The sequence below is a fragment of the Ptychodera flava genome, chromosome 13 (genome assembly GCF_041260155.1).
Source record: "Ptychodera flava strain L36383 chromosome 13, AS_Pfla_20210202, whole genome shotgun sequence".
Classification (NCBI taxonomy): Eukaryota; Metazoa; Hemichordata; class Enteropneusta; family Ptychoderidae; genus Ptychodera; species Ptychodera flava.
Genome location: NC_091940.1, coordinates 31,426,776 through 31,452,396, shown reverse-complemented (window position 1 = coordinate 31,452,396; position 25,621 = coordinate 31,426,776). Strand labels below are relative to the sequence as shown.

The 25,621-nt window shown below is 40.5% G+C and overlaps 2 protein-coding genes across 3 annotated transcripts; one reads left to right on the top strand and one right to left on the bottom strand.

The window, feature by feature from the left end:
- Window positions 1-1,556: 1,556 nt before the first annotated feature.
- Window positions 1,557-23,842, bottom strand: LOC139148160 (sortilin-related receptor-like). Of its 2 annotated transcripts, XM_070719470.1 has the most exons (9): window positions 23,709-23,842; window positions 22,592-22,757; window positions 21,673-21,837; window positions 20,915-20,944; window positions 20,414-20,548; window positions 19,379-19,480; window positions 18,658-18,807; window positions 17,018-17,155; window positions 1,557-2,103 (listed from the first exon to the last, which is right to left on the bottom strand). In XM_070719470.1, the coding sequence occupies exons 1-9, from the start codon at window positions 23,802-23,804 to the stop codon at window positions 1,832-1,834; spliced, it is 1,254 nt and encodes a 417-aa protein (XP_070575571.1). In that variant the 5' UTR covers window positions 23,805-23,842; the 3' UTR covers window positions 1,557-1,831. The 2 variants fall into 2 exon arrangements, 1 of the variants encoding a protein (XP_070575571.1); XR_011555889.1 differs by lacking the exons at window positions 17,018-17,155; window positions 18,658-18,807; window positions 19,379-19,480; ... (3 more) ...; window positions 22,592-22,757; window positions 23,709-23,842 and adding exons at window positions 2,620-2,796; window positions 6,268-6,406 and having other exon boundaries at window positions 1,963-2,103.
- Window positions 6,377-15,003, top strand: LOC139148161 (uncharacterized). Its single transcript, XM_070719472.1, has 4 exons — window positions 6,377-6,513; window positions 13,770-13,881; window positions 14,053-14,245; window positions 14,480-15,003. The coding sequence occupies exons 1-4, from the start codon at window positions 6,470-6,472 to the stop codon at window positions 14,986-14,988; spliced, it is 858 nt and encodes a 285-aa protein (XP_070575573.1). The 5' UTR covers window positions 6,377-6,469; the 3' UTR covers window positions 14,989-15,003.
- Window positions 23,843-25,621: the final 1,779 nt, after the last annotated feature.

The window sequence follows — 25,621 nt, the reverse complement described above, 5'->3', positions numbered from 1 at the left end:
TTCAAGTGTCTAAAACATGTATCCCTCTGTAGCTAACAAAATGACAAAATGTGATATCTCCTCCGAATCTGAGAGAGAGAAAGAGGGAGAAAGAGAAGGGAGGGAGGGAGGGAGGGAGAGGGAGAGAGGGGCAAGGAGATAGTTATACACATATATACATCACACAGTAGACTTGGTTCAAGTCGGTGAATTTTAAAAAAATTAAAATTATTTATAATAGTTTCTCTTGTGTCTCTCCTATTTCGTACAAACCTATCCGGAATTTGGCAGCTCACGCCAGGTTTTCCCAGCGATTGAATGCGTCACGTTTGAGTCTGCGCAGTAGTGAGTTAGTTTCTGCCGGATTCACCGACTTGGACCACAGGCGACCCAATAAGTTCTTAGTTTTTCACACTGTTTTCTCTATCATTTTCTCTTCTTTCTTCATGCTCTGAATGATCGGAATAAATAAAATAAATGGTTTATATAACCTAACCTAGCCTCTGTGACTCTTTATTTATTTTACACTCCATTACAAGGACGTATATCTCTCATACACACATGCTGTAATTAATTAGTCAACACAACTAATTATGCTAATCCGTGGACTTATCAGAGGTTGGTCAACATCGGAAAGATAGTGATGTTAATGAAAAAGGACCGTTTTAGTAACCATTCCTATCTTTCGCGATGTTGACGAACCCGTAAAATCCCTGATAAGTCCACGGATTAGCATAATTAGTTGTGTTGACTAATTAATTACAGCATGTGTGTATGAGAGATATACGTCCTTGTAATGGAGTGTAAAATAAATAAAGAGTCACAGAGGCTAGGTTAGGTTATATAAACCATTTATTTTTTATTTATTCCGATCATTCAGAGCATGAAGAAAGAAGAGAAAATGATAGACAAAACAGTGTGAAAAACTCAGAACTTATTGGGTCGCCTGTGCTTGGACTCCTTGCAAAGTACAGGCGGTGAGACGGACTGTGTACACAGTGACGTAGCGCAAATACAAAATGATTGACAGCCCCCGCCGTTATTCTGGCCAATAAGAAGAACGCATGCTAATAAACCTCTCCATGCATTAAAAAGTTTGTTGTCATCTCCGTGCAAAGCTAGACATCGAGTACGTTTTATATCTGGGCGAATAATGGCATCAAGTTCGTACATCAACCGCGTTTTACAACTGATTCCGGGTGAAACTCCGCTGTATAGCGTTCACTCCACTCATCGCGTTCACCCTACTCATCGCGTCCACTCACGCGCGCGTTTCACATGAAAGCAGAATACAAATCATTGCGTTCACTCCACTCAAACATTCAAAAATCACAGACTTGAGCCAAGTCTAATCACACAGGGACAGAGAAGCAAATGTGCCAGGGTGAAAGTAAAATCACAGACTTAAAAAAAATAAACGGATATTGACGAAAAAGATTGGAAAGACAAAATGACTTAATTACCCGATAATACATCACGTTGACACATATACAATTATGTATTAACTATGAAAGTGTAATTCGGGGAAACAGGTGATGTATTAGTGTAACAAATTATACACACACACGTTGTGCGACTTTGTTTGCATTTGCTGAATAGTTTATTAACATGCATGAAGAGAGAAACTTGTGAAGAGTTAAATTAAATAACTAAAGACTTTTTAATGTCAGGGTGTTGCTGTCTTTGCTCAAATACAAGTTCTTTGCAAATTCGAAGATTTACCTATACTTGCCCGGCTGAAGTCGATTTTTGTTCTAATCAAATGTAGAATAATCAATATGCATAAAGGAATCGTTTGTTTTTAATCGGAATCGAAGACGTCATTTAGCGTCGCGAATCGTCTTTGTCTAATCTACTTCTTGCCGTTGTCGGCGCTCCTCTTCGTACGCTTCATCTTTCGCATCTTTTCAGATTGCTTTGGAGTCTTCATGTAGTGGCGCTCTTTCGGTAGATTCTCCTTCTTCTTGAACACAACTCCAGTCAGATCCCTCTTGTTGGCTCTCTTGGCCTGCTGATCAATTCTGAAGTGCACGTCATCGTAGTGGCGCAGCTTACCGTTCTCCTTCATCAACGACTTGCTCATCCCGTCCTTTTTCTTGTTGAGAGATCGGCTCATGTTGTACCCTAAGATGTATGCATATCAATACAGATAGCCTTATAGTAACACACGTTGCTATATAATAGCAGCACACGTACCTTATTCTACGATTTTGAATTCACGTCGCTTTGAAAAGCGTATTATTCTGCCTGATTTACAGTGTAAAACGGTAAGAGTTTCAATAGATTTTGCCTGATCGCCGAAACGGGCCAATGTAAGCAGTTAATAAGACGTCATGCTACCTAGAGATTTCCCAGGCGGTGTGGGTCATGACATACGCCCTCGCGCGATTGCTAAATTGACCAATCAGAGCGCAGTAAAATCCACCATGGCGGTGGTCACGCGGGAGAGGTTTGAGCGGGGGAATATAATGGGGGAATTTCACTCACTTGGTAGGCTAACCTCGCTTGGCTAAGACTGGGCTGGGAGGTACCTTTACAGAATCGTGCTGACATCCGAATAGACCGACACGAACACTGGAAATTTATGATGCAAAATGAAATGTGTAAAATTTAATAAAATAAGCTAACTCGAGCACTTACGTAAACTACTGCCTAAAATTGCCTAGTTAACAAAATAGTGCGGGGGTAGCGGAAAGCAAGATGTCTAAATCATGGAGGAGAGGAGCGTCCAGCAGTTGTCTTGTTCTGCGTGGTCTTCAGGTCGTCAGGATTCTCCTCCTGCGTCGATGCTCCTCCGTCGATGCTCCTCCGTCGATCCTCCCAAACGTAACTTTTTAGTCCCTTTATTCTTATTTTAACCTATTGTTTACACCCGCACGTTTGCGCCAGTCATGTTATGAATACTTAATTGGTGTGGGCTGTGGCGTCAGCATAGTTTATCACCGTCATGGGGAATCTTATGTATGTGGAAGTTAGAATTTAGCTTGAATTTTGAAATACCCACAGCCCTTATCCAACGTCAGATTGATATCATAACATGGGCGTTCCTCAGCTAATGGAGTGACCTCACTCCATGAAAGAAGTAAGTGCTCGAGAAAAAAAAATCTGTAAGTTTACATGTCGAGGCAACAAATCTAACTATACATGAAGTGCAGTCCAGGATACAGAGATGGTGGTTTCTGGAGTCGTCTCGTGTGTGGTCGCGGATTGATTGTATCACTGGACTGGTGCTAGCTATTTTTTTTTTGTTGCCTGTACTAAAAAAATGATAGAAATCCTCTTCTCGTGTAGCTTTGAGAAGACAGAAATTACATTAGTAGAAGTATATTCCATGTCGATAACATAAAGGAAAGAAGCTGGATCTGACGACGGTGTCGATGTATAACTGGAACTTATTTATTGAATACGGAACCATGACTGGGCCTATCGGCCCAGCCGCTGATACATGAGTCTGTCTGAGTCCCAGTTCCTAGTTTCGGTCAAAGTTCTAGTTTCTGAGTGAATGTCCTGTCTCGGTCACTCCACAGGAGAGTGACCGTGGTTATCGGTCCTCCAGTTCTTGTTTTTTTTCCTCTGAGTTAGTGTGTCCATTTATACAATATCTTGGCTATGTCGGATGCCGACACATAAAGAATATAATAAGAAAATGCTTTGATTTACCGACATTAGAAAAGATTACAAAAGTAGAAATTATCACTTGCCCGTGCGTGGCTTGCTACAATTCTTTTGTTTCAAACCCACGCCATGAATAATTAAAATGATAACAACGGCTCAATATTACGATTGGTTGAAACACAATAGAACATGGGGGTAGTACGCAGAATACCTCCATGAGAAAAATATGTTACTGGGTAGTTCTTGTAAATGTGTAAATGAGTGAGATCATGTCGTCGATACTGTGCTGGTATTTCGTGGCGCCAGCATTGTTAGAGTCCAAACAAAGAAACATCAGCTTGATCACTCGCGTCCCAGAACGCTAATGTATTTTGAGCGTGAAATATTACTATTCTGTGCGCCAATTTGGAAGATTATGACAGGGCCAATTTTGAAATAGAAAATGACCTCATTTTCAAAATAATACGTCCGTTCCCTTTAAAAGAAAGTCTGAAAACACGTTGTGATTTATAATCTTAAAATGCATGATCGCTATTAACCTTAAAAATAATCCTCGCGTCTTTGGCGGGTAATAATTGGACTCGTTTGGCCTCGAAGAATAATAGTAAAGAGCGTGTAGGCATTTGGATGGCGGACTTTGTGCGTCTTCTTGTGACCATCTCTTGGTTTGCCATCAGCATTATAATAAATAAAGCCTGTTTGTAAATCTTACAAGAAAAACACGCTGGCTTAGCGTAAAACGGAAATAGAGACCAAGCATTGGTGTTCCAAAAATCTTTGCAAAAATGGCTTTTCAAATAAATCCTCATTCGTACGGAAACGTGTGATTAAAGTGATGAAATGATATTTTGTTGGACTAAACACTTTTAAAGTTTTGAGAGAAGCAAAAAATGAACGTTTTCAGATTTGGGCATTCAGCGAAAGTAAAACAATTGAATTTCATACAAAGGGTAATTTGCATAACTGAGAGCACGAGTGTGACAATGAGAGGCAACGTAAAAATACACAACGGTAACTAAAAAATAAAGAAAAAATATACAATACATGATGTAGATATAATTCACATTGCAATAGCATACTGAATCGTGAATCAAAGAATTCTGCTTCTGAGGGTGTGACATCAGGCAGTATGACGGAGCCGGCCGTTACCCCGCACACTACGAGATCTCACACAATAAAATCATAGCAAATGTCAATGTGTCACTCAACAGCTGATAAAACACTTAAGAAAAGTTACAGTTATAACAAAAATACAAGTAAAATGGATTTGTAATGTTTGTTTTTTCTTGTTGAGTTCTGATTCTTTAGTCAGTCACTTTCTTCTCATGGTCAATTGTTCTTAGCGCACCTAGAAAATGTCTTTACGTTTTTGTCCGTAAGTTAATCTTTAATTCTTGAGGTATCTTGAGTTCAGTTCTTTTTCTGGCGCTTGTATAGTCGTTTCAATTGGTCGTTGTTCTGTCAAAACTGTTTGGTTTGTAGAGTTACCGAGGTTGGTTAATTTCCTTTCAGTAATCTATTCAGCGATCTCGTCGTTTGAAAATTTTCTCACAGTGATTGCATACAACGCAGGTTCCGAAATGGCAATATAATCGAAAAATCGAAAGCCAAGAATCGTACTCAAAAATTTCCTTATTTCCCAACCCGCTTGTATTTGCGTTATAATATTTAAGTATTCCATCCCGCGTGTGTAGTAGGCTCGAAGATTTGCTATGTATTGTTTTGACGTAGGTATGCGATTAACGAGCCTTTTAAAATTTAAAAAGAAATCAGAGAGCATATTCTAGTCCTCACATTAATCGAAAATACAATCATTTAAACAAACCTATCATTCTAAATTTCAAACTTACTGATCGCATCATAGAATTACTGCATGGTTGTTGTTGATCGTTGATTATGGGTGGCCCGTTTCCTCGTCACAGGAAGAGTGGATTCTTCGTCTTCAAGATGTCCTTCTTCGGGGAATTGCTCGATGTGAATCTTCAAGTTCATAGTTTCTTGAGAGCTGATCGTAGATGATTTACTCACACGGGGAACTCGCTCGTCGGCAAAGTGGTCGGCTTGGCAATGGTGACTTTCGTGCTTCGGGGAATTGATCGTAGAGCTTCTCGCTTGGCGACGAGAGGTGACTGACGACCCAAAGTCAGTCTTCGCACCGGGTTTGGTATCTCCACCATGTCGTAACATAAAGGAAAGAAGCTGGATCTGACGACGAGTGCTGATGTATAACTGGAACTTATTTATTGAATACGGAACCATGACTAGGCCTCTCGGCCCAGCCGCTGATACATGAGTCTGTCTGAGTCCCAGTTCCTAGTTTCGGTCAAAGTTCTAGTTTCTGAGTGAATGTCCTGTCTCGGTCACTCCACAGGAGAGTGACCGTGGTTATCGGTCCTCCAGTTCTTGTTTTTTGTCCTCTGAGTTAGTGTGTCCATTTATACAATATCTTGGCTATGTCGGATGCCGACGCCATAAAGAATATAATAAGAAAATGCTTTGATTTACCGACATTAGAAAAGATTACAAAAGTAGAAATTATCACTTGCCCGTGCGTGGCTTGCTACAATTCTTTTGGTTTCAAAACCACGCCATGAATAAATTAAAATGATAACAACGGCTCAAAATTACGATTGGTTGAAACACAAAAGAACATGGGGGTAGTACGCAGAATACCTCCATGAGAAAATATGTTACTGGGTAATTCTTGTAAATGTGTAAATGAGTGAGATCATGTCGTCGATACTGTGCTGGTATTTCGTGGCGCCAGCATTGTTAGAGTCCAAACAAAGAAACATCAGCTTGATCACTCGCGTCCCAGAACGCTAATGTATTTTGAGCGTGAAATATTACTATTCTGTGCGCCAATTTGGAGATTATGACAGCGGAATACACGGACTCGGAAATTCGGCAGCGGGAAAGGTAAGAGAAACGTCAGTTTTTTGCTAGTTAATTGATCGTTCAAGTGACAATGCTTGATATTCAAAAACGATACCTTAAAAAGCTAGTTAAGACTCATTTTCCATCCCTTCGGAACGATTAAATTAACGTTATACACCGGGTTGACATCGACCTACTGACTTACGATGATAGTGATTTACATGACGACAGAGAAAGTTAATTAGCTGTGTTTATGCACCGCTAGCACTAAAACGGTGCGGGCGATACCGTTTCTGAACACAGTACAGTGCTTTTCATGTCTATAACAACGTAAAATTAATAAAGCGCCCCTAAGCGCCCCATCCGATGATCGTTAACGTTAGCGTTTAAAATGTTTGTGTTATAGTGAGTTTTGTTTATGTGGTCGACGGGCTGTCGACAGTGTCTTATGTAGTATGGCCTGTGCTTCGCCTATGTAACTCACAATCGAGTGCAACTGTGCGAAGATGCCGCGGTGAATTTTGTGCGAAATTTTGATCGTGGCATGGAGGTAGTAGAGCCGGCTATGGATTAGTGTCAGCAGATTGTGATTTGAACGTGAAATTTTCGAAATATCGTCGACAAAACTTGCGCAAAGGGTACATGCGGGCGGATTTGGAGTCTCGCCTATGGGATTTTCCTTGAGATTGTCGGAGAACAAATGACACATCATTTGAACATTATTAATAGGACTAAGCAGAGCCTATGTGTTATCTTTCTACCAATCAGACTCTTTGGTAACTTTCATCCAATGACTGTGGACTATAATCTCCCGCCAAAAAAATGTTTATCCTTTGGTGTTCTATTACATTCGGTGCATGCGCTTTGGCGCCTTTATATGTAATTGCTACAGTTGTGTTCCGGTTGGCGCCTTTTTATCTCATGGCGTGTTCAGTAATAAAGCTTGTGTTCTCAGCATGAACTGGTGTCGTTCGCAGTTCTGTGTATAAGTCAGACAAGAACCTTGATCATAAAACCCCATCACGACATTTTTTGGTGCCGAGACCAGGATTAGGATGTCTGACGAGGAGCAGCAACCAACTCAAGCCGAGCAACTGGCAACGAAATTGGCCAAGTTGAAACTCAAGCGCAGGGGACAACGTGCCCAAATGACGAGGCTGTTCAACCGTGCAGAACAACTCACATCAACGTTCGCTGCAGCTGAGAACAAGACTGAAGCTTACAGGATACTCACAGCATTGAACACTCAACTGACTCAGAAATACGAATCTTTAACTAAGATCGAAGAAGATATCTTAGATAATACGGATGAAGCAAGCTACGATGCTGCGAGCCAAGAATCCGGCGACTACATGTCCGAGATATTCGAGAGAAACGACAAGATCACTGATTTCATCAAAAACAACAAACCGAACAATGCGACTGGCCCATCGGCGAACTCCGACACCGCTACTCAAGACACATCGAAGAAAACGGTCGCATTACCGAAACTACAGCTGAAAACTTTCTCAGGAAACGTACTCGAGTGGGTGAGTTTCTACGACACTTTCAAATCGTCCATCCATAATGATAAGAACCTCGAGAACATTCAAAAGTTCACATACTTACGCAGCGTTTTAACTGATGAAGCTGCCCGTACGATTAGCGGTCTCGCCTTGACAAACTCCAACTACGACCATGCTTTAGAGCTACTCATCGAACGCTACGGACAGAATCATTTGATCATCGATGCGCACATGACTGCACTGTGGCAGATTCCTCAACCTACGAGTGACATTAACAGTCTGAGATTGTTTTATGACACATTAGAAAGTCATATTCGCGGTTTACAATCACTTGGCAAAGAAGAGAACGCTTATGGAGAACTTCTCATTCCCATGATTCGAGATAAACTACCTAACAATATTCGGAAACAGATTGCAAGAGATCACGGAAACAAGGCTTGGACTTTACCAGAGTTGCGCAAAGCCATCCTACGGGAAATCGACGCCATTCAAGCCGGAGTTCCACTCGATGAGTTATCGGTTGCGGACACAGCAACACAGCCTAATATGACCGCTTCATTTCATACTAGGGCCGCATCTACGCGCACAACAAAGCCTTTGAGAATCAAAACATGCGTGTTTTGTAAGGGAAATCACTACTCAACTGATTGCCAAGTTGTCACCGACCCGAAACGTCGCTTAGACATTGTCAAACGCGATCGTCTCTGTTACAATTGCCTTGGAAAGCATCGCGTGAGCGATTGCAAGTCTCGTTACACTTGCAAGATCTGCAAGCGTAAACATCACTCTACCCTTCATGACACCAAATCAGCTACAACGTCTGAGAAAAAGGGAACTTCTGAAGTTCATGTGGCATTGGCGAAGACAGACGACACAAAGGGGAAATCTACACCCAACGGATCGGTTCTCCTCAAGACGGCAGTCATTCCTATGTCGGTCGGCGATAGGAAACCTATCAACGCTACCGTGCTGTTCGACGATGGGTCCAACAGAACTTTTATCACGCAGCGATTTGCTGACAAACTCAACTTGAAATCGGACACTCATGAGAACGTGAGCCTGTCAACATTCGGGGACAATTCGAAACAAATTCATTCCATGAAAAGTGCAATGGTAACTTTGCACGAACAGAATGGGCATACCAGTACTGTTAACGCCCTGATAATTCCCGAGATTTCGTCCAACCTATTCAACCACGTGTCAGCAGAAATACTCAACTCAGACCATCTACGGGGATTAAAGCTTGCCCACCCTGTTTCCAATGTTAAAACTATGGAAATTGATGTGCTCATCGGAGCTGATCAATATTGGAACTTTGTTGGAAACCATATCGTGCGCGGGGCAGGTCCAACTGCAATATCATCTAAGTTCGGCTACTTGTTGTCCGGTCCTACTGGAAAGCGTGGGAAATTGGACTCTGACATTAATATTCATCACGTGAACGTAGAAACACACACCGACGATGACATACGAAACTGGTGGAATTTAGAGCTCATCGGAGTGAAGGCAGACTCGCAAAATGATGAAAATACCGACTTCGAAACATATCGGGACACTCATCTACGTGTTGAAAATGGTAAATACATTGCCCGTTTACCATGGAAAACTGATCATCCGCCACTGCCTTCAAACTATGCGGCAACTGAAAATCGCACGCGCGCTATGGTTCGCCGTTTGGCCCCTGACTTAACGAAGAGATATGACGATATCATCACCGATCAACTGCGCCGAGACTTCGTCGAGAAGATTCAAGATGACAACAAAACTGAAGGACATTATTTGCCGCATCGAGCTGTCAAGAAGGACTCAGTTACCACTCCGATACGTATTGTATACGACTGCAGTAGCAAACAAAATGCTGACTCGGCAAGTCTAAACGACTGTCTTCAAACTGGGCCGTCATTAATCAATGATTTACCTGCCATTTTGCTACGATTTCGCGCTAACCGAATCGCTTTCGTCAGTGACATTGAAAAGGCATTCTTAAACATACGTCTAGAGGAAGACGAGCGTCAATACACCAAATTTCTTTGGTTATCGGACATTCGTGATCCCGAAAGTCCATTTGATGTTTATCAATTCAAGTCTGTTCTGTTTGGGGCGGCTTGTTCCCCATTCATGCTCAACGCTGTAATCAAGACTCACTTGGAAAGTAATGCCTCCATACCGACTGCTGATGACCTCAAACATAATATTTATGTTGACAATGTGATAGACGGTGCCAAGTCTGATGAAAAGGCCGTGTCATATTACAACGACGCAAACCACCTCATGCATTCGTGTGGGTTCAAGCTACGCTCATGGACGTCCAACAGTGAACGACTATGTGAACTCGCAAAACAGGACGATATCTACGAACCCTCTCGTGATGTACCAGTACTCGGCCTGCGTTGGGAACCAGAAAGCGACACGATGACCTACTCAGAAAATAATAGCGAGCCTATTCCAAATGAATTGATAACGAAACGAGATGTTCTCAGTTCCTCGGCTACACTGTACGACCCACTGGGCTTCGTAGCTCCAGTTCACATCAGAGCTAAACTCTTTGTACAGTCACTATGGAAACGCGGGCTCCCTTGGGACGAACCGCTCGATGCTGAATTGAACTCTCAATGGATACAGATCGCAGCGGACTTGAATGCTACACGCAAGACGACAATAAACCGCCAATACTTCTCAGGGAATCAAGATAACGACGACTGCGAAGTTCATGTTTTCGCTGACGCCAGCACTACCGCCTACGGAGCTGTAGTTTATCTCCGCAGTTCAAGTGAAACTTCTATCGTTATGGCCAAGGCACGCGTCGCCCCAACGTCCGATTTGTCTCTGCCTCGGTTGGAACTGATGGCCGCCCTAATTGGCACTCGACTCAGCAAATTCGTAATAAATGCTCTCTCCGGCAAGGTAAACATTACGCAGCGGTATCTCTGGTCAGACAGTCAAATTGCGTTGTATTGGATCAACAGTGTCAAGAAGCTGCCGATCTTCGTAAGCAATCGCGTCAGAGAGATCAATGGTTTTCGTCACATCTACAAATATTGCCCCTCCGCTGACAACCCAGCTGATTTGTTAACTCGAGGCATTACTTCTGATCAACTAGCCAATCTACTCTATGGTGGAACGGCCCTACTTGGTTGAAAGAAAATGGAGACTGGCCAATCTGTGAACTGTTTGATAGCGCAGTGCACCATATCGCTACAACGGACGACTTCATGATCGAGCCTCACACACAAATCTATGCTGAGGTTGCCGATAAATTGCAACACGTTGAGGATCTTTCTCGCCGATCCACTGAGAACATCGGCTCATCAAACACGGAAATCGACCCCGCAGTTTACGTTGGCATACAATACGCGGTGGACATTACTCGTTTCAGCTCGTTAGACAAACTATTCCGCGTTACTTCGTATGTATTTCGTTTCAAATCTCGACTGCAGCGAAAGAGAGACACGCCGTCAGGAGCAGTCTCACCGGACGAGATACGACATGCTGAACAGATCTGGATTAAAGATGTACAATCTGAGATATATACAGACACTATTCATTCCATGAGGATGAATGTGAAGAGGTTCGGACCGTTGGTTCAACAACTCAACCTATTTCTCGATAACGAGGGCACACTTCGATGTGGCAGCCGTGTACACAATGCAGCATTGGACTATGTCACGAAATTTCCAGCGTTGCTGCCTCCTCACCATGAATTCACTAAACTGGTCGTTCTGAAAGCACACGAACGCGTATTCCATGGAGGAGTCCAGTCGACTGTAACACAAATTCGTCAACAGTACTGGATACCGAAAATACGACGTATCGTTAGCAAGATTCTTCACAACTGTGTTACCTGTCTGAAAGTTGAAGGAAAGCCGTACACTAACCCAGTCCAAGCTCCGCTGCCTGCATATCGCGTGAACATCACCCCTCCATTCAGTGTGACGGGGGTCGACTTCACGGGGGCTCTCCTCACCAAAGCTATTGATGGTAAACAAAACAAGGCATACGTGTGCCTGTTTACCTGTGCGGTTACACGGGCCATACACTTGGAATTGGTACCGGATTTGACGACTAAAACATTTCTACTCGCGTTTCGCCGTTTTGCTGCAAGACGATCCCTGCCTAGCCGAATGTTATCCGACAACGCCTCGACGTACATCTCTGGAGCCGAGGAGATACGCTCCTTGCTCGACACGCCTGATGTTCGAGATTATCTCTCATCTCAGCGAGTGAAATGGACTTTCATACCCAAACGTGCGCCGTGGTTGGCGGCTTTTGGGAGCGGCTCATAAGTCTCACGAAGAATGCGATTAAAAAGGTTCTCGGTCGATCATTCATCACGTATGATGAGCTTGCTACCGTCGTCACCGAAATTGAGACTGTATTAAATGATCGCCCACTCACCTTCGTTTCATCCAGTGCGGATGATGACGTTAGCCTGACCCCAAATCACCTGTTACATGGTAGAAGCTTGACCTCACTACCATACATCACAGTCTCCGATGAAGAAATCGAAGACCCGACTTTTGGAAACCACAATGATGTTAACAGACGTTACGCACATTTGTCAAATCTCCAACAACAGTTCTGGAAGCGGTGGTCAACCGAGTATTTGACAGCTTTGAGAGAACGTCACTCCGGTTCCGGAAACAAGCACAATGTAATTAAAGTGGGAGATGTGGTACTGATCCATAGTGATATCGATCGTAGGATGAAATGGCAGCTCGGGACTGTGAAGAGACTTGTTTATGGACGTGACAAGTTGGTGCGATCAGCTGAAATCTCCACCGCCAGGGGACACACCAACCGCCCTATACACAAGTTATACCCCCTTGAGGTAGCCTCTCAAGAATTATCATCATCTGAAGACAAAGATGTGAACGAGCGGGAAGACATCCATCGGCAAGAAATTTCTACTGAGAAAACCAATGACCCGCCAGAGTCGGGCAGACCGTCCAGAGATGCAGCCATTGCAGCCAGGATGAGAATATCCGAACTTTCATAAATTGTTGTAACTGTTGAGTCAATTAACTCTTTGAAATTTCTAAGTTTTTGTTCAAACGAATCATTATTGATAATTCATATTGAAAGTGTTCAAGATTATCTTTCGTCGCCGGGAGAATGTCGGAGAACAAATGACACATCATTTGAACATTATTAAAGGACTAAGCAGAGCCTATGTGTATCTTTCTACCAATCAGACTCTTTGGTAACTTTCATCCAATGACTGTGGACTATAATCTCCCGCCAAAAAAAATGTTTATCCTTTGGTGTTCTATTACATTCGGTGCATTGCGCTTTGGCGCCTTTATATGTAATGCTACAGTTGTGTTCCGGTTGGCGCCTTTTTTATCTCATGGCGTGTTCAGTAATAAAGCTTGTTCTCAGCATGAACTGGTGTCGTTCGCAGTTCTGTGTATAAGTCAGACAAGAACCTTGATCATAAAACCCCATCACGACATTTCTCATAGCTGTGGTGCGGTTTAAAAAGTCGTGAAAGTCAAAATCACTGCCCCCCAAAAAAGGTAAAAACCCGTCTGAAAACACCACAGCTATGGGCCAACAGCTGCATAGGGCAAACCATGGAGGTTAGTCTTTTCTTACCTCCATAGGCAAACACAGCACAAGGAAAGTCTGACTCACAAAATTTCCTGTTATGAGAGCTCACGTACACGTCCATGGTCAATTTATATTCGTATTTCTAATGTCATGTTCATTAAATCACGGACTTTGTCTGTGAGTAAATATAGGTTTGATTCTCCTATTACATATTGACTTCATGTACATTTTTTTCGTACATAGCAACATTCATCCACGAGACCAGGACCCAACACCGAGACATCTGAAGAAACAAAGAATTACTGAACATGAACGTCAATCCACCAGGCGTAGATCTCTCTTTCACCAAGATTTTGTAAGTATGATACTGTATGACACTGTACAAAGTACTGTAAATAATTGAAGAGGATGGACTCAAGTCTTAGTCACAGCTTGCTTTGTTGTTGTTTTGGAATGCCAGTTGTTTAATTAATCAGTTAATTAATGGATGAATTTATTGCTTCTCTCTATAACTATAATTCTCTAGGCCCCTCCAAATCCAGTTAGTGCAAAACGACGACCTTGGACTTTCCAGGAGGATGCTGCCCTTGTCGACTATGTGGCACTGTATTACAGTAGTGAACATGGTTCTTCACAATGGCCCAGTATGCATAACACAGAATTTTGGAGTTGTTGTGCTGCTGCTGTCAGTGAAAAAACCGGGGAACACAGGCGTGAAGGTAAAATAGTGGATCTATTGCAGTAAATATGGATTATATACATGTTGCTTGAAACTAGTGTGTTTTGTAGTTGACTTCCAGGTACATTTTATGTGTACCTTACAAGTAGAAATGTGTTCTTGTGGGGGAATTGAGAAAAAAATGAGTGACATGTTTTTTAACAGAATGAATGGTTAATTATCTTGCATGACATACATAGAATTTTTTTCTGTAAATTTTTTTTTTATGTTTTAGGGAATGCATGTAGGACACGTGTGAGTAAAACCCTGCAAGGAAGATTTAAGACCATTGACGATGCTGAAAATCATTTTAACATTTCCTACATGGACGACTTCAGTGCCGTTATGAATACATGGCTGCAACCAACCTCAACACCAAAAAAGGCATCTGCGAGTCCCTTTCCATCATCACCAATGGCTGCCTTCAGTCCAATTAAATTTACCAATCCTACACAGAGTCGTGGGGAGTACTTCAATAATACACTTGTTGGCTTCACAAAATTATCAACGAAACAGAAAATTAGTCTCCTAACTCAATTATTCCAACAATATTTAATTGAAAATGTTTCTTCAGAGTTAGTTCCCCCATTTGTTCCATTGGACTCCATAGATTTATTATCGAAAGCACTGCAGACATTGAAGAGCCATGAACAAGAAAACACTGTTTATCACCTGACTAAAGCTCTAGGTGTCAAAAGACAAGATAGTGCCATGCCTGGAGATTTCCTAAGCTATCAAATGTAATTAAAGAGTAGTCGCGCCGGCAGCTTACTGACTACGCCTGCGCAGGTTCATGATTTACTTTGCCAGTAACCGGAAGTGTATCCGGCTAAATAAATGGACGCCGCCTTTTTTTTCTTTTTTTTTTGAGTGCTCTTAAATATACAAATACGAAACGTGCAGAGTATTGTTTTATAACAAGCCATTAATAAAAAATCTCTTTTATCAGCTAGTAAGTATCATTATCCACCTTGTCACTGATACAAAATATCGTTACTATCACGTCCAAAAATTAGAAAAAGAGGGAAATCCGTCATGTATATGAACGAGGACATACGCGAAGAATGCTGGGATCGAATTTTAGAAAAGCGCCCTATGCGTTAATAACTAAATGCAAAAATTGTCCGTTTTAAGATGGAACGTTCGTGTTCAGCTTGCCATTGTATGTTGGGCAGTGCAGTTACTATTGCAACGATAATGATGGCAACCTTGTTAAACACAATAGGTTGTTATCATGGTAAAATTGTCAATTTATATCCAACATTTTTACACATTAAACATAAAGTCTGTACCTGCAGGGTCTGACATCGTGTACGTGTGTGAACTGTTGTAATTAGAGGGTAAACTGGGCATAGTGGTTGTACAAACGTATATAGCAAGTAACAATTAATTCTATTTTATCCTTTACTATTACTAATCATCAATCAATACACGGGCGAGACACCAAGATCTGAGCCCTGTATGATATTATTACAGTAAAACGTACCTCTGGTACTGATATTCGGACCTTCAAACTTTTATCATACTTTTGGTGTACCATTTGTTGGGACTCATTTTGAAGCTCATGGAGTGAATAAACTTTTCACGGACTCATTTTTTCATAGAGGTGAAACAGGAAAGGCGGCAATTTTGGATGCCAAGTGTTTCTGTATCACCAAATTTTACACAATGACCTCTAATTATTATTCTTGATTTGAGAAGAGGGTGATTGCAAGCTTCGTAGAGGAAAGATCGAGCGAGAGTTTTTTAGGCGTGAACTACCATAACAAAATATCCGTTTTACTAATACTTTTTTTGCAAACGTTATTGGCTGTCATGCATGTTCTATCCTTTTTCCAGTAACCACGGCCGCAAAAAATTCCCAAAATTGAAAACACTCATCTTCTTTCATGTGAAATTTATCGAGCAATGACGGTAAGACGAAGATGACAAAACTCTTGCTCATTTATCTATCTGCCGAGATCAATGTGAAATGTTAAAAGTACCCACATTGCATAACGAAAAACGGTTATTCTCCCAATTCCGGTGTTGTTAGTGGCCAAATAAACTGAGGAAAATATCAACAAATAATTTATGATCATTTCCCACACAACGTTTGAACAGTTTTTCTTCATAAAAGTAAACGTAGATCAAAGCATTGACGTACATGCTTTGTGGCTCCCATGCTATACTTTTCCTGTTTTTATCACGGCTTGCGTGGAGAGAACCAACATACCATCACAAATATACAAGAGGCGATATCTGTGTAAATTTTGATGGTTGAATATTGACAGAGTGCAAATCCGCTTTAGTGAATGGTACATTCCTCCATAACTCTCTTTTCCGATATCTGGTTCCATGCCTGCCGTAATAATTAACACACAGAGTCCAACGATTTTTCGATCGTCCCTGAAACCCTCTACTCGTTTCGAGATCAGTGTAAACGTGTATTAAAGAGGCAGTCCCCAATCCCTGATCCTCGCATTAGTGGTTGTTGACATTGACTGTTATTTGATTTTAGTCTTTTGTTCGCATTTGAAAGTTATGCGCAGTTTAGTCACGTTGCTAGGAGATAAAGCCGATAACAGCCTGCCATTTTAATCCTTTGAGGCCTACATCCCTACGTGTAGCTTTGGTGATTTACCTGAAAGTCAGGCCTGAAAGGGTTCAAAGCCTAAATCTTTCCCTTGGTAAGTTTACTGCTTGCCACTGCTACATGCAGACTCGTTCTTGACTTCACAGTTTTATAAAATCCAAACCAGAGTGGACATTGCTACTTTTCTGTTACACTCACCGTAATCGTCACCACAGTACTCTTCGTCTGAGCCATCGAAACAGTCGTCATAGCCATCACAGATGAAACTGGTGGGATATTCCGTGCAGAATACCCCGTACTCGATGTCGCCCACCGGACATGTGAAGTATTGTGGACCTGGTGAACGAAATCAGAACAGCAACTTTACCAGGTTTGATGCAAAATGTTATCATTAAAATAATCTGAGTATGAATTAAGTAGGCTAAGTTAACTGAACTGAGTTGTTTCGATTTTAAGGGGGCTCGGTCGCGAGGCATTGCCTTCGCAAGCGATGGGGTTTTTTTTTCTTTTCTTTTCTCTGAATTGAAGATAAACATTTCAAATTATAATGAATGCAAAACATGCACATGTCATCAGATAAGTCTTTGTGCAAGAAGGGGTTGAACTTCATTTATTTTCACGTGAAGAAAACAGAATTTCTATATATTCAATAAAATGTGACCTTACACATGTATCTATTTTAAAATTAAGTTCTCTGATGGTTATACACATTTTGCCTGCATTTGGGTCATATTCAATGATATGTTAAAGGTTTGGAAAGTATATTCATTCAAATATTTGATTTGAAATTTGAATTATCACAGTTTATGCCTTTTTATGTCTTTTCCATGGACAAGTGACAGTCGCATTAATTAAATGTCATATCCGATTCTTTAAATAACAATATTTTGTCAAATATATCATACTGCTTGTCCACCAAAATTTACAATATACTATCGGGCTGAAATATTAAACTTCACATATGGGGTCACAAGCATGTTTGCGGACCCGTACCCACATCCCTATAATTAAATCTCTATCAATTTTAAACTTGAACGACAATATTTACTTCGGGACAGAACAAGTGTCCTTTGTGCAATTCTGGTGATAGAACAATCTAGAAGGGGCTATGAACTATATCAGTTTTTACAATTTGAAATTTTATTTTCTGAGTAAAATAAATTTGCAACTATCGTCACTGGTTGTTGTATTTTTGGGAGTTTCTTTTGTTGCGTTGTTGCTTTCCAAATAGTTTTTCTGTATTTTTTTGTTTTCAAGCAGCTCTGGTAGCAACTCGTATAGCGTTTTCCATTTTTTCATGTTCGATGACGTAGCCGGTGACTCGATCAACCTTAAAACAAGAAACGTTAGTTCAGAAATTGACGGTGAAGTGCCCTCGCAATTGGCCATAAAACATGCCATGTCTTACATTGAAACGAAATACGGGAAGGCCTGTGAGCTTTATTTCAAGTGAAGGGGGTATAGTTGGAACTCCGTCTGTGTGACTGCATTGCTTACAAACAACGAAGTTTTATGTGCCATACCTATATGCATTGCGTAAACATAGCTGAAATATTTTAATATTACGTTGTAAATTATGGCGAACGTGTTTTAGCTTTCATCAATGGCAAATGATACTTGGAAACAATGTTCTTCGTGTTGATCCCATACGACCTTTGAACGCAGTTACATATACAATATCTAAAAAAATCGTCATCGCCCATTCAACAACAATTATTTCCTCTTATCCTTGTGAGTTAAATATCTGTTTATTTCCTCGTTACTTCACAACCAATAATAGCGGCGCTATTCGGTTTCTATATTTGAACTGTTTATACCACAAATCAAGTACTACTTACCGCACATATATTCAGCTTCATCCTCGCCGTAGACGCAGTCCCAGGCACCGTCGCACTCCCACTCGCACGGTATCTCGCCCCACACTTCGTAATTACTACCATAGCTGTCATACTCATATACAAAGCAGCCGATGGTACAAGAGGAACCGCCTACACAAAGTTTAAAAGTGAAACACTTCTCAGTTTGAGATTAAAACTTTGAAATATGACTGGTGTCACACATAGCAATAAACATATAGAATATGATTTGGAAAAGACTCTCACGCAAGGTATTCACGTTTGGAAATTGGAGACACAATCAAATAGAGTGAAAATAGTAAACTTACGAAAAGCTCAACAGGTTGACAAACACATGAAACTTTCAAGACGTTTTCGAAATTTTTCTTAAAAGCATACTTTACAATGTAGAATTCCGGTGCACTCACGTAACTTTCATTGTATTTATTTATTCATTTGTTTATTATTTATTTGTTTATTTATTTAATTATTATGTTGTCTTCACGCTTGCTTCAAAACACTTCATTTTAATGATATATGACGGTCATTGGAATGATTGAACAAAAAACAGCCTAATTTAGCCTAATGGAAAGTAAGGTAAGTATAGATCTGTCCTCTGTCCCATCATGGGGGTCTTCTTATCTCCAAGTACCCCAGAGTTACGGATTGAGTCTCATTTTATTTGGTAATACTTTTTGAACACTATGCATTAATATTTACTCACATCCATCTTCGTCTTCTCCATTCGGGCAATCATCCATGCCATCACAGTAATGCTCACATGGAACATTGCTTGCATCACTCATATAACACGGGCAGTCGTTTCCTGAAAATAATGCATCAGTCACATGAACAGTGATTGCACTCTGAAGCATTTCCCACAACGATGGAAACTAGTCGGACTCGCAATCAGTGTTGGCAATTTTCTGAAAAGCGCCTTAATAACATCCTTTCGAAATAGTCTTAAAATACTTTCTTTGCTTTGACAGCGAAATCTCTTAAACGTCACGCGGTTGCTGAAAGGGCTGTTTGTGATGTGATGGTGTGTTGCCAAGCATGAAAAAAAAACTTTTGTCGCAACAAGGCAACCAAATCATTAAGCTGGAGAATGTAGTACACAAGTACTGTCGCTTATGTACGGTCTAGTGCTAGCTACCCATGAATACGATCAGCTTTAACGTTTATCAGTGTACGTGTGTTGTGTATGTATGTATGTATGTATGTATGTATGTATGTATGTATGTGTGTGTGTATGTATGTATGTATGTATGTATGTATGTATGTGTGTGTGTGTGTGTGTGTGTGTGTGTGTGTGTGTGTGTGTGTGTGTGTGTGTGTGTGTGTGTGTGTGTGTGTGTGTGTGGATGGATGGATGGATGGATGGATGGATGGATGGATGGATGGATGGATGGATGGATGGATGGATGGATGTATGTATGTATGTATGTATGTATGTATGTATGTATGTATATACTAGTATGCTCGTAGGTAAATGCGTACATGACAGTGTATCTATCTATCTTTCTTCCGTTCTACCTGTCTGTCATTTCCCCGTAAATCTAGCTATCTACACATGTCTCTACCTTTGGCGAACCTGAACAATGCTTAGCTCTGTCATCTCGTGAATAAATGTTGATGAAATGACACCCCTAAGATAACATTTGTAAATTGTTCAGCGTGGGCAAAGTATCGTTCAGCTTTGCGGTAAGGGGTTGTCTATATATAATTCAAATGAAGTATAACAAGAATACAAATTTACCGCAGCCATATTCATCACTTCCGTCAGCACAGTCTGGATAGCCATCACAGATTTGATACCAATAGATTGGTGAATAGTAGGAACTGCCACTGTAATCATCGTAACTAGTGATGCAGTCGTAAGCATAGTCGTCTTCTGTACAAAGAGTGAATACACAACAGAATTTAGTGAAGCACAAGTTTCCGGGTCACTAAGTGAGATCCCTTAAAGCTTTAACATATTAATTACCCAAATGCGATTTGATTGATCAACACCATTCCCGCTTATCCACGGCACAATCCGATGGAGACAAAGAATAGGCCTCGCTTCCTTCTGATAAAGTTTAAGTCATTGGAAATATCGGCAAATGGACAGAGAAATTAGCACACCATGTCTATAGAAGACAGTCTTTAAAATATCACCAGTGTTCGCACAACCCTCATAAGTTCATTGTAAAGCTATCAAGACTATGGAATAGTCGAAGGCTGTATCACCAAAGGAAAGGAAACATTTTCTACTCACGGTAACAATCTTCGTTAATCGCCTCACAAACTGGAACAAAATATGAAAATATTTCAATGCAAGTAAAATCTAAGTCTTATCCTCGTCACATTCCAGTGTGAGCGATCGGAAAGTTGGATTAAGGAACACTCGCGTTGTTTCATTGTTCTGATTATTCCTGTGTGCAAGCATCGATGGGCCAGTAGTCTCTCCAAATTCTGTTTTGATTTCCATGTATTCTTTTTTAAACAGGAACGAAAATTTTATTGAATTTCACGGCAAACCAAAAATGTACAGCAACAAAAGAGGAAAGAGAACTATGATTAGTTGCAAATTAATCAAGTGATGAAAACACGATTGGAACTATTTTGGGATAATTGGATCTTCATATCTTTCAAATTTCTCAAAAATGTTCGGTGCCCTATAGCTGAATGTCTCAATATTACAAATTACTCATAAAAACAAGTGTGTAACGTAAAAAGAAAAAAACAGATTAGCTTACATTTGCAGATTTTGAAGACATTACTGCACCATCCAATTATCCTAAATTAGTTCCAAAACGTGTGTGATTATGTAAAGACGACGTCCATGACTGAATTGGTGATAGGTAAATGTGACATAGGTACTCTGTTCAGAATGTTATAGGTTGCTTCTTTAGCGCTATGAATTTACGACAAAAATAGATTCAAAGAGAGAGTGAGCTGTCCTGTTGCCCGTTGTCCGATACAAACTCTCGAGAATGAGACAGAATAAAGAGCATTTAAATCGAGAATACTCACATTCAAATATTGATTCGACATCTCGCCTGGCTTGACAGGCCACCTCAGATTCATCGTTGAAATAGAAGAGACAGTCATACACTGAATCACAGATCAATTCGGCTGACATGCAGAAGTCTCCACACTGGTAGCCCAACGGAAAATCTGACGAGAAGTTCATGCAAACTGGCAAAAAGACAAATGAGATAATTATTAGTAAAATGAACGACTGTGAAAACTTTACAGTTGTCGTTTGATTAACAAGTTTACTCTGATTTGAATTCTGAATTATAATGCAACAACACTTTCGTACTATTTCAGTATTTGGTTCTGAGACAAACTTTGATTGTCAGGAACATGCAACAGTGAGTGAGTTCACTCACAGACAATATATCTCATAGGGACAGCAAACAAGCCATATTCGTGCAAAAAGTTGTAGCCGGGTGGGGGATTAGTCCTGTATATTACCGGTGGGGAACTCCTGTAAGTACGATTCTGTCGTTTTCGAAGTGAAGGGAAAAGCGTGAGGCAAAGAGATAACAGTGGGGGCTTATTAGTTGGAAGAGGGCAAAGAAAGGGTTTTCGTCAGGAAGAGGGTAAGGGGTGACTTCGAGAGGAGAACTCCTGGGTAAGTTTTTTTAAATATTGTAACAGGAGGGCAGATACTAACAGTTATTATTTACCCCTCCAATTTGTTATTCTTCAAAATACACTAACGTACCCTATTTTCACGTGAAAACACACCTCTGGTTGCCATATTGATTCATTCTCTAGTGAACACTACATATTTTCAGGGAAATACGCTCCAAGTTTCAGACGCGATACGATTGAGCATTGGATTGACAAATGTACGCTCACTAGATGCTGGTGGTATCAGACATGCAATATTCCGATGCAATCTTGCCCCGACAGCACTAAAGTAACATTTCAGTTTACTTACGTTGAGTTCCGAGTTCAGTTTCAAGGTCAATGATGATTCTAGATATGATGTCATCCCCGAGGTAGGTGTAGGGATCGTACAGGTCATAACCTTCGGTCGTCCAAAAGGAGGATTGCTTCTTCTGCTCGGGCTTCGTGAACTTGTCAGGAATTTCAAAACGCTTTCGCTACAGATAAAACGTTAAATAAATTATCAACTGAGTTCAAAGGATGCTATACATAATAATCGGCTTTGAAACTCCCATCCATCTCTTGTCATGTTAGATTAACGAGTTTGCGTCCAGACAGACATCGACGCGCCCTTATTTGCATTTTTATTCACAGGGGACCTAGTAATGTTGTTGTTGTTGTTGTTGTTGTTGTTGTTGTTGTTGTTTTGTTGTTGTTTTTAACTAATAAATTCAACTAACATAATAATTGTCTTGTTACTCTTTCGAACGTTATGTAGATGTCCCAAGAAACACTACAAGGACGCTATCATTATTTGACCCAATGAAACTCTTCTCCAACGTACACTCTCTTCAGGAGAGTCGGTCTGGGTCCCTTGTGGTTTACTCATTAAAGTAAAGTGTTCTCGAAGTTCACAACATTTGTCTACGGTAGAAGCTGCGTTACATTGAAATGAACCAATAAAACATTAACTAAAAAGTAGCCTTCTATCCAAGTTTTTTGTTTTGTTTTTTGTTTTTGTTTTGTTTTTGCTTGTTTTTTGTTGTTTTTCGATCGCCGATCAGTGAAAACATGCAGTACTCTGCGTACAGCTGAATATGTAAGCTTAGCGCATAATGTCGGAGACTGAACTTACACACATTATTTTGCTTTGTGGCAGAAATTACCGCTGCGTATAAACGTTGTTTTCGTGTCAGTAGGTGAATCTTGTGAGCTCAAAGAATGAAATAAAAAGGCATCGCTCGCCACATCATTTTTGTAAGAGACGTAAGGTTTTAAACATATCTTTTAATTTTGGTGCCTTCTGGATTAGGCTTGATACAGATAATCTTACCAAACAATTGACATTTCACTGATATCTTCCCTTCGTTTGTTAATCCAGCTGCTAATTCGAGTGAGTGAAATCAGCGTGCAATAGTCGCAGAGTTATGGTGATGCACGTGTATTACCTGTTTCTCGCCACTCTTCTCATCCTTTGCCGGCTTGGCCTCTGCAGTGAGAGCAGCAAGACACACCAACGCCACAAACACCGTGTAGAACTGCATTGCTTAGACGTTCGAATGAGTATACTGGTATCAGGAATCTGTCACCAGAGATTGGTGCAAATCTACAACTTTCGTCTACATTTATAGAGGTGGCAGGATAATTTACCGTATATAACCCAACAAAGGTGGCAGTCACTATCCAAAATATTTACATCTAGAATAATGCTTGCAAAAACCAAGTAAACTAGATAATTGTGGTGTAATTCCGCCATCTATGAAATGAAAAGAAAATAAATGTCAAAACTTGTCGGAACTTGATGTACACTGACAAAGAACCAATGTGAAAGTTTCTGAAATTTGCAATACAAAACAAATTTGTATGGTCGTTTTGTCTCTCTGATGTCGCCATAGATGGAGAGGTTTAATTAATAAAAGCTTTCGAGTCACACCATCAGTTTACAGAGTTAGTTGTGTTTTATTTTTTCGAGAGTACGGAGATACCTTAACTTAGGGCAGCATTCAGTTATCGTAGGCCTGGATGGGACGGCAAATACTTCATGTGCCTCCGTCAAATAAGAGAACCCCTACCCACTCAAAAAATTTATTAACCCCGTTTACATGATGGTGAAAATTTGATGACCCACATACCATTGCTGGAGTAAAATTTTGATATTTCATCAGTGTTTTTGTGAGCAAAAGCTACCTCCACAGTACCTTTAAGTTTTGACAATTTTCCCGGTATTTTTGTACCACGTATCAACCGCAGTCTGAGTATATACTTCCTATGGTATTTCGAAATACCTGGTATTTCGTTCACCACTGCAACTTGTCGTTGCGGCACGTGGTTTGCTATTGTTGAAAACTAAATTCAAGTTTGGACCTGAATTTGATTATCAACGCTAATTATGAAGGTCACAGATATACAGTTAGTGGCAACAAGCTGTGTACACATAATTTCAACACGCTGTTGTAAATACACTTAGCAACTATTGCTGACAAATGCAAACAAAAACCTGAAACAAAATTCAAAAGCCTGTATAAAATTGCTGAAACACGAAGTAAATTTTGACAGTGCGTGTATAATAATTTCATTTCTATGAAACATAATAGTCTTGAAAACAATGTTTCAATTATTGGTTGCTTTCGTAGTCTCATTCACTAAAGTCGGCCGTGCTTCTGTTTACCGATCTCTGCGACGAAAACCACCATCGCAGAATTTTTCACGTTTAGTACAACTAGGAATGTTTGTAAAATATCCAAGGTCCCATGGCAACAACAGCATTTAAATATTATAGCTCACCAAGTTTAGTTAGGAAACAATATCAAATGTCAGTGAGCACGGCTAACCTGCACCGCTGACTAAGCCTTGTTTCCCATTTCATACAGCAACATGATGGTTTTACTGGGATTTTTTACAATCCTCGCGAATGCGAAGTTAAAGCCCCACTCGTTGTAACGTTTACAATTTGTTGACCTCAAAATATATTCCTATTCTCTCCCGGTTGGGGTATGGGCTTTTACTGCATTGGGAAACCATTCCTTTGTGAAAAATTTGACAAATAAATTCAAATCTTAAGTATCATTTTGATTTCCCGCTATTTTCAAAACTTGGTAATATTACAAAGGAAACAGAACATACAATGTGACAATTGAAAACATTCACCCCTATAGCATTACTTAAGACTACTCTGTGCAGTTTATGTGAAGATTTCAGTGCAAATATGCACTGTATCCACGGTTTTTGCTTTTCCATTTGGGGCTGCAAACATTTAATCGCAGTTTAATCTTTATCTTGTTCAAAATTGCATACACAGTTCCAGCGGGTAATTAATAATAAGTGCATACACACACCTAAATTAGTACATTCTCACAAAATT

What these genes read in the sequence shown, in the direction of transcription:
- LOC139148161 (XM_070719472.1), top strand. Translation starts at nt 6,470, where the DNA reads ATGACAGCGGAATACACGGACTCGGAAATTCGGCAGCGGGAAAG. An exon ending in GAAATTCGGCAGCGGGAAAG is followed by an intron (nt 6,514 to 13,769) that starts GTAAGAGAAACG and finishes TTTCGTACATAG; the next exon opens with CAACATTCATCCACGAGACC. An exon ending in CTCTCTTTCACCAAGATTTT is followed by an intron (nt 13,882 to 14,052) that starts GTAAGTATGATA and finishes ATAATTCTCTAG; the next exon opens with GCCCCTCCAAATCCAGTTAG.
- LOC139148160 (XM_070719470.1), bottom strand. Translation starts at nt 23,804, where the DNA reads ATGCAGTTCTACACGGTGTTTGTGGCGTTGGTGTGTCTTGCTGCTCTC. An exon ending in AGAAGAGTGGCGAGAAACAG is followed by an intron (nt 22,758 to 23,708) that starts GTAATACACGTG and finishes TTTTATCTGTAG; the next exon opens with CGAAAGCGTTTTGAAATTCC. An exon ending in TGAAGCTGAATATATGTGCG is followed by an intron (nt 17,156 to 18,657) that starts GTAAGTAGTACT and finishes TTCGTTCACCAG; the next exon opens with GTCCACAATACTTCACATGT.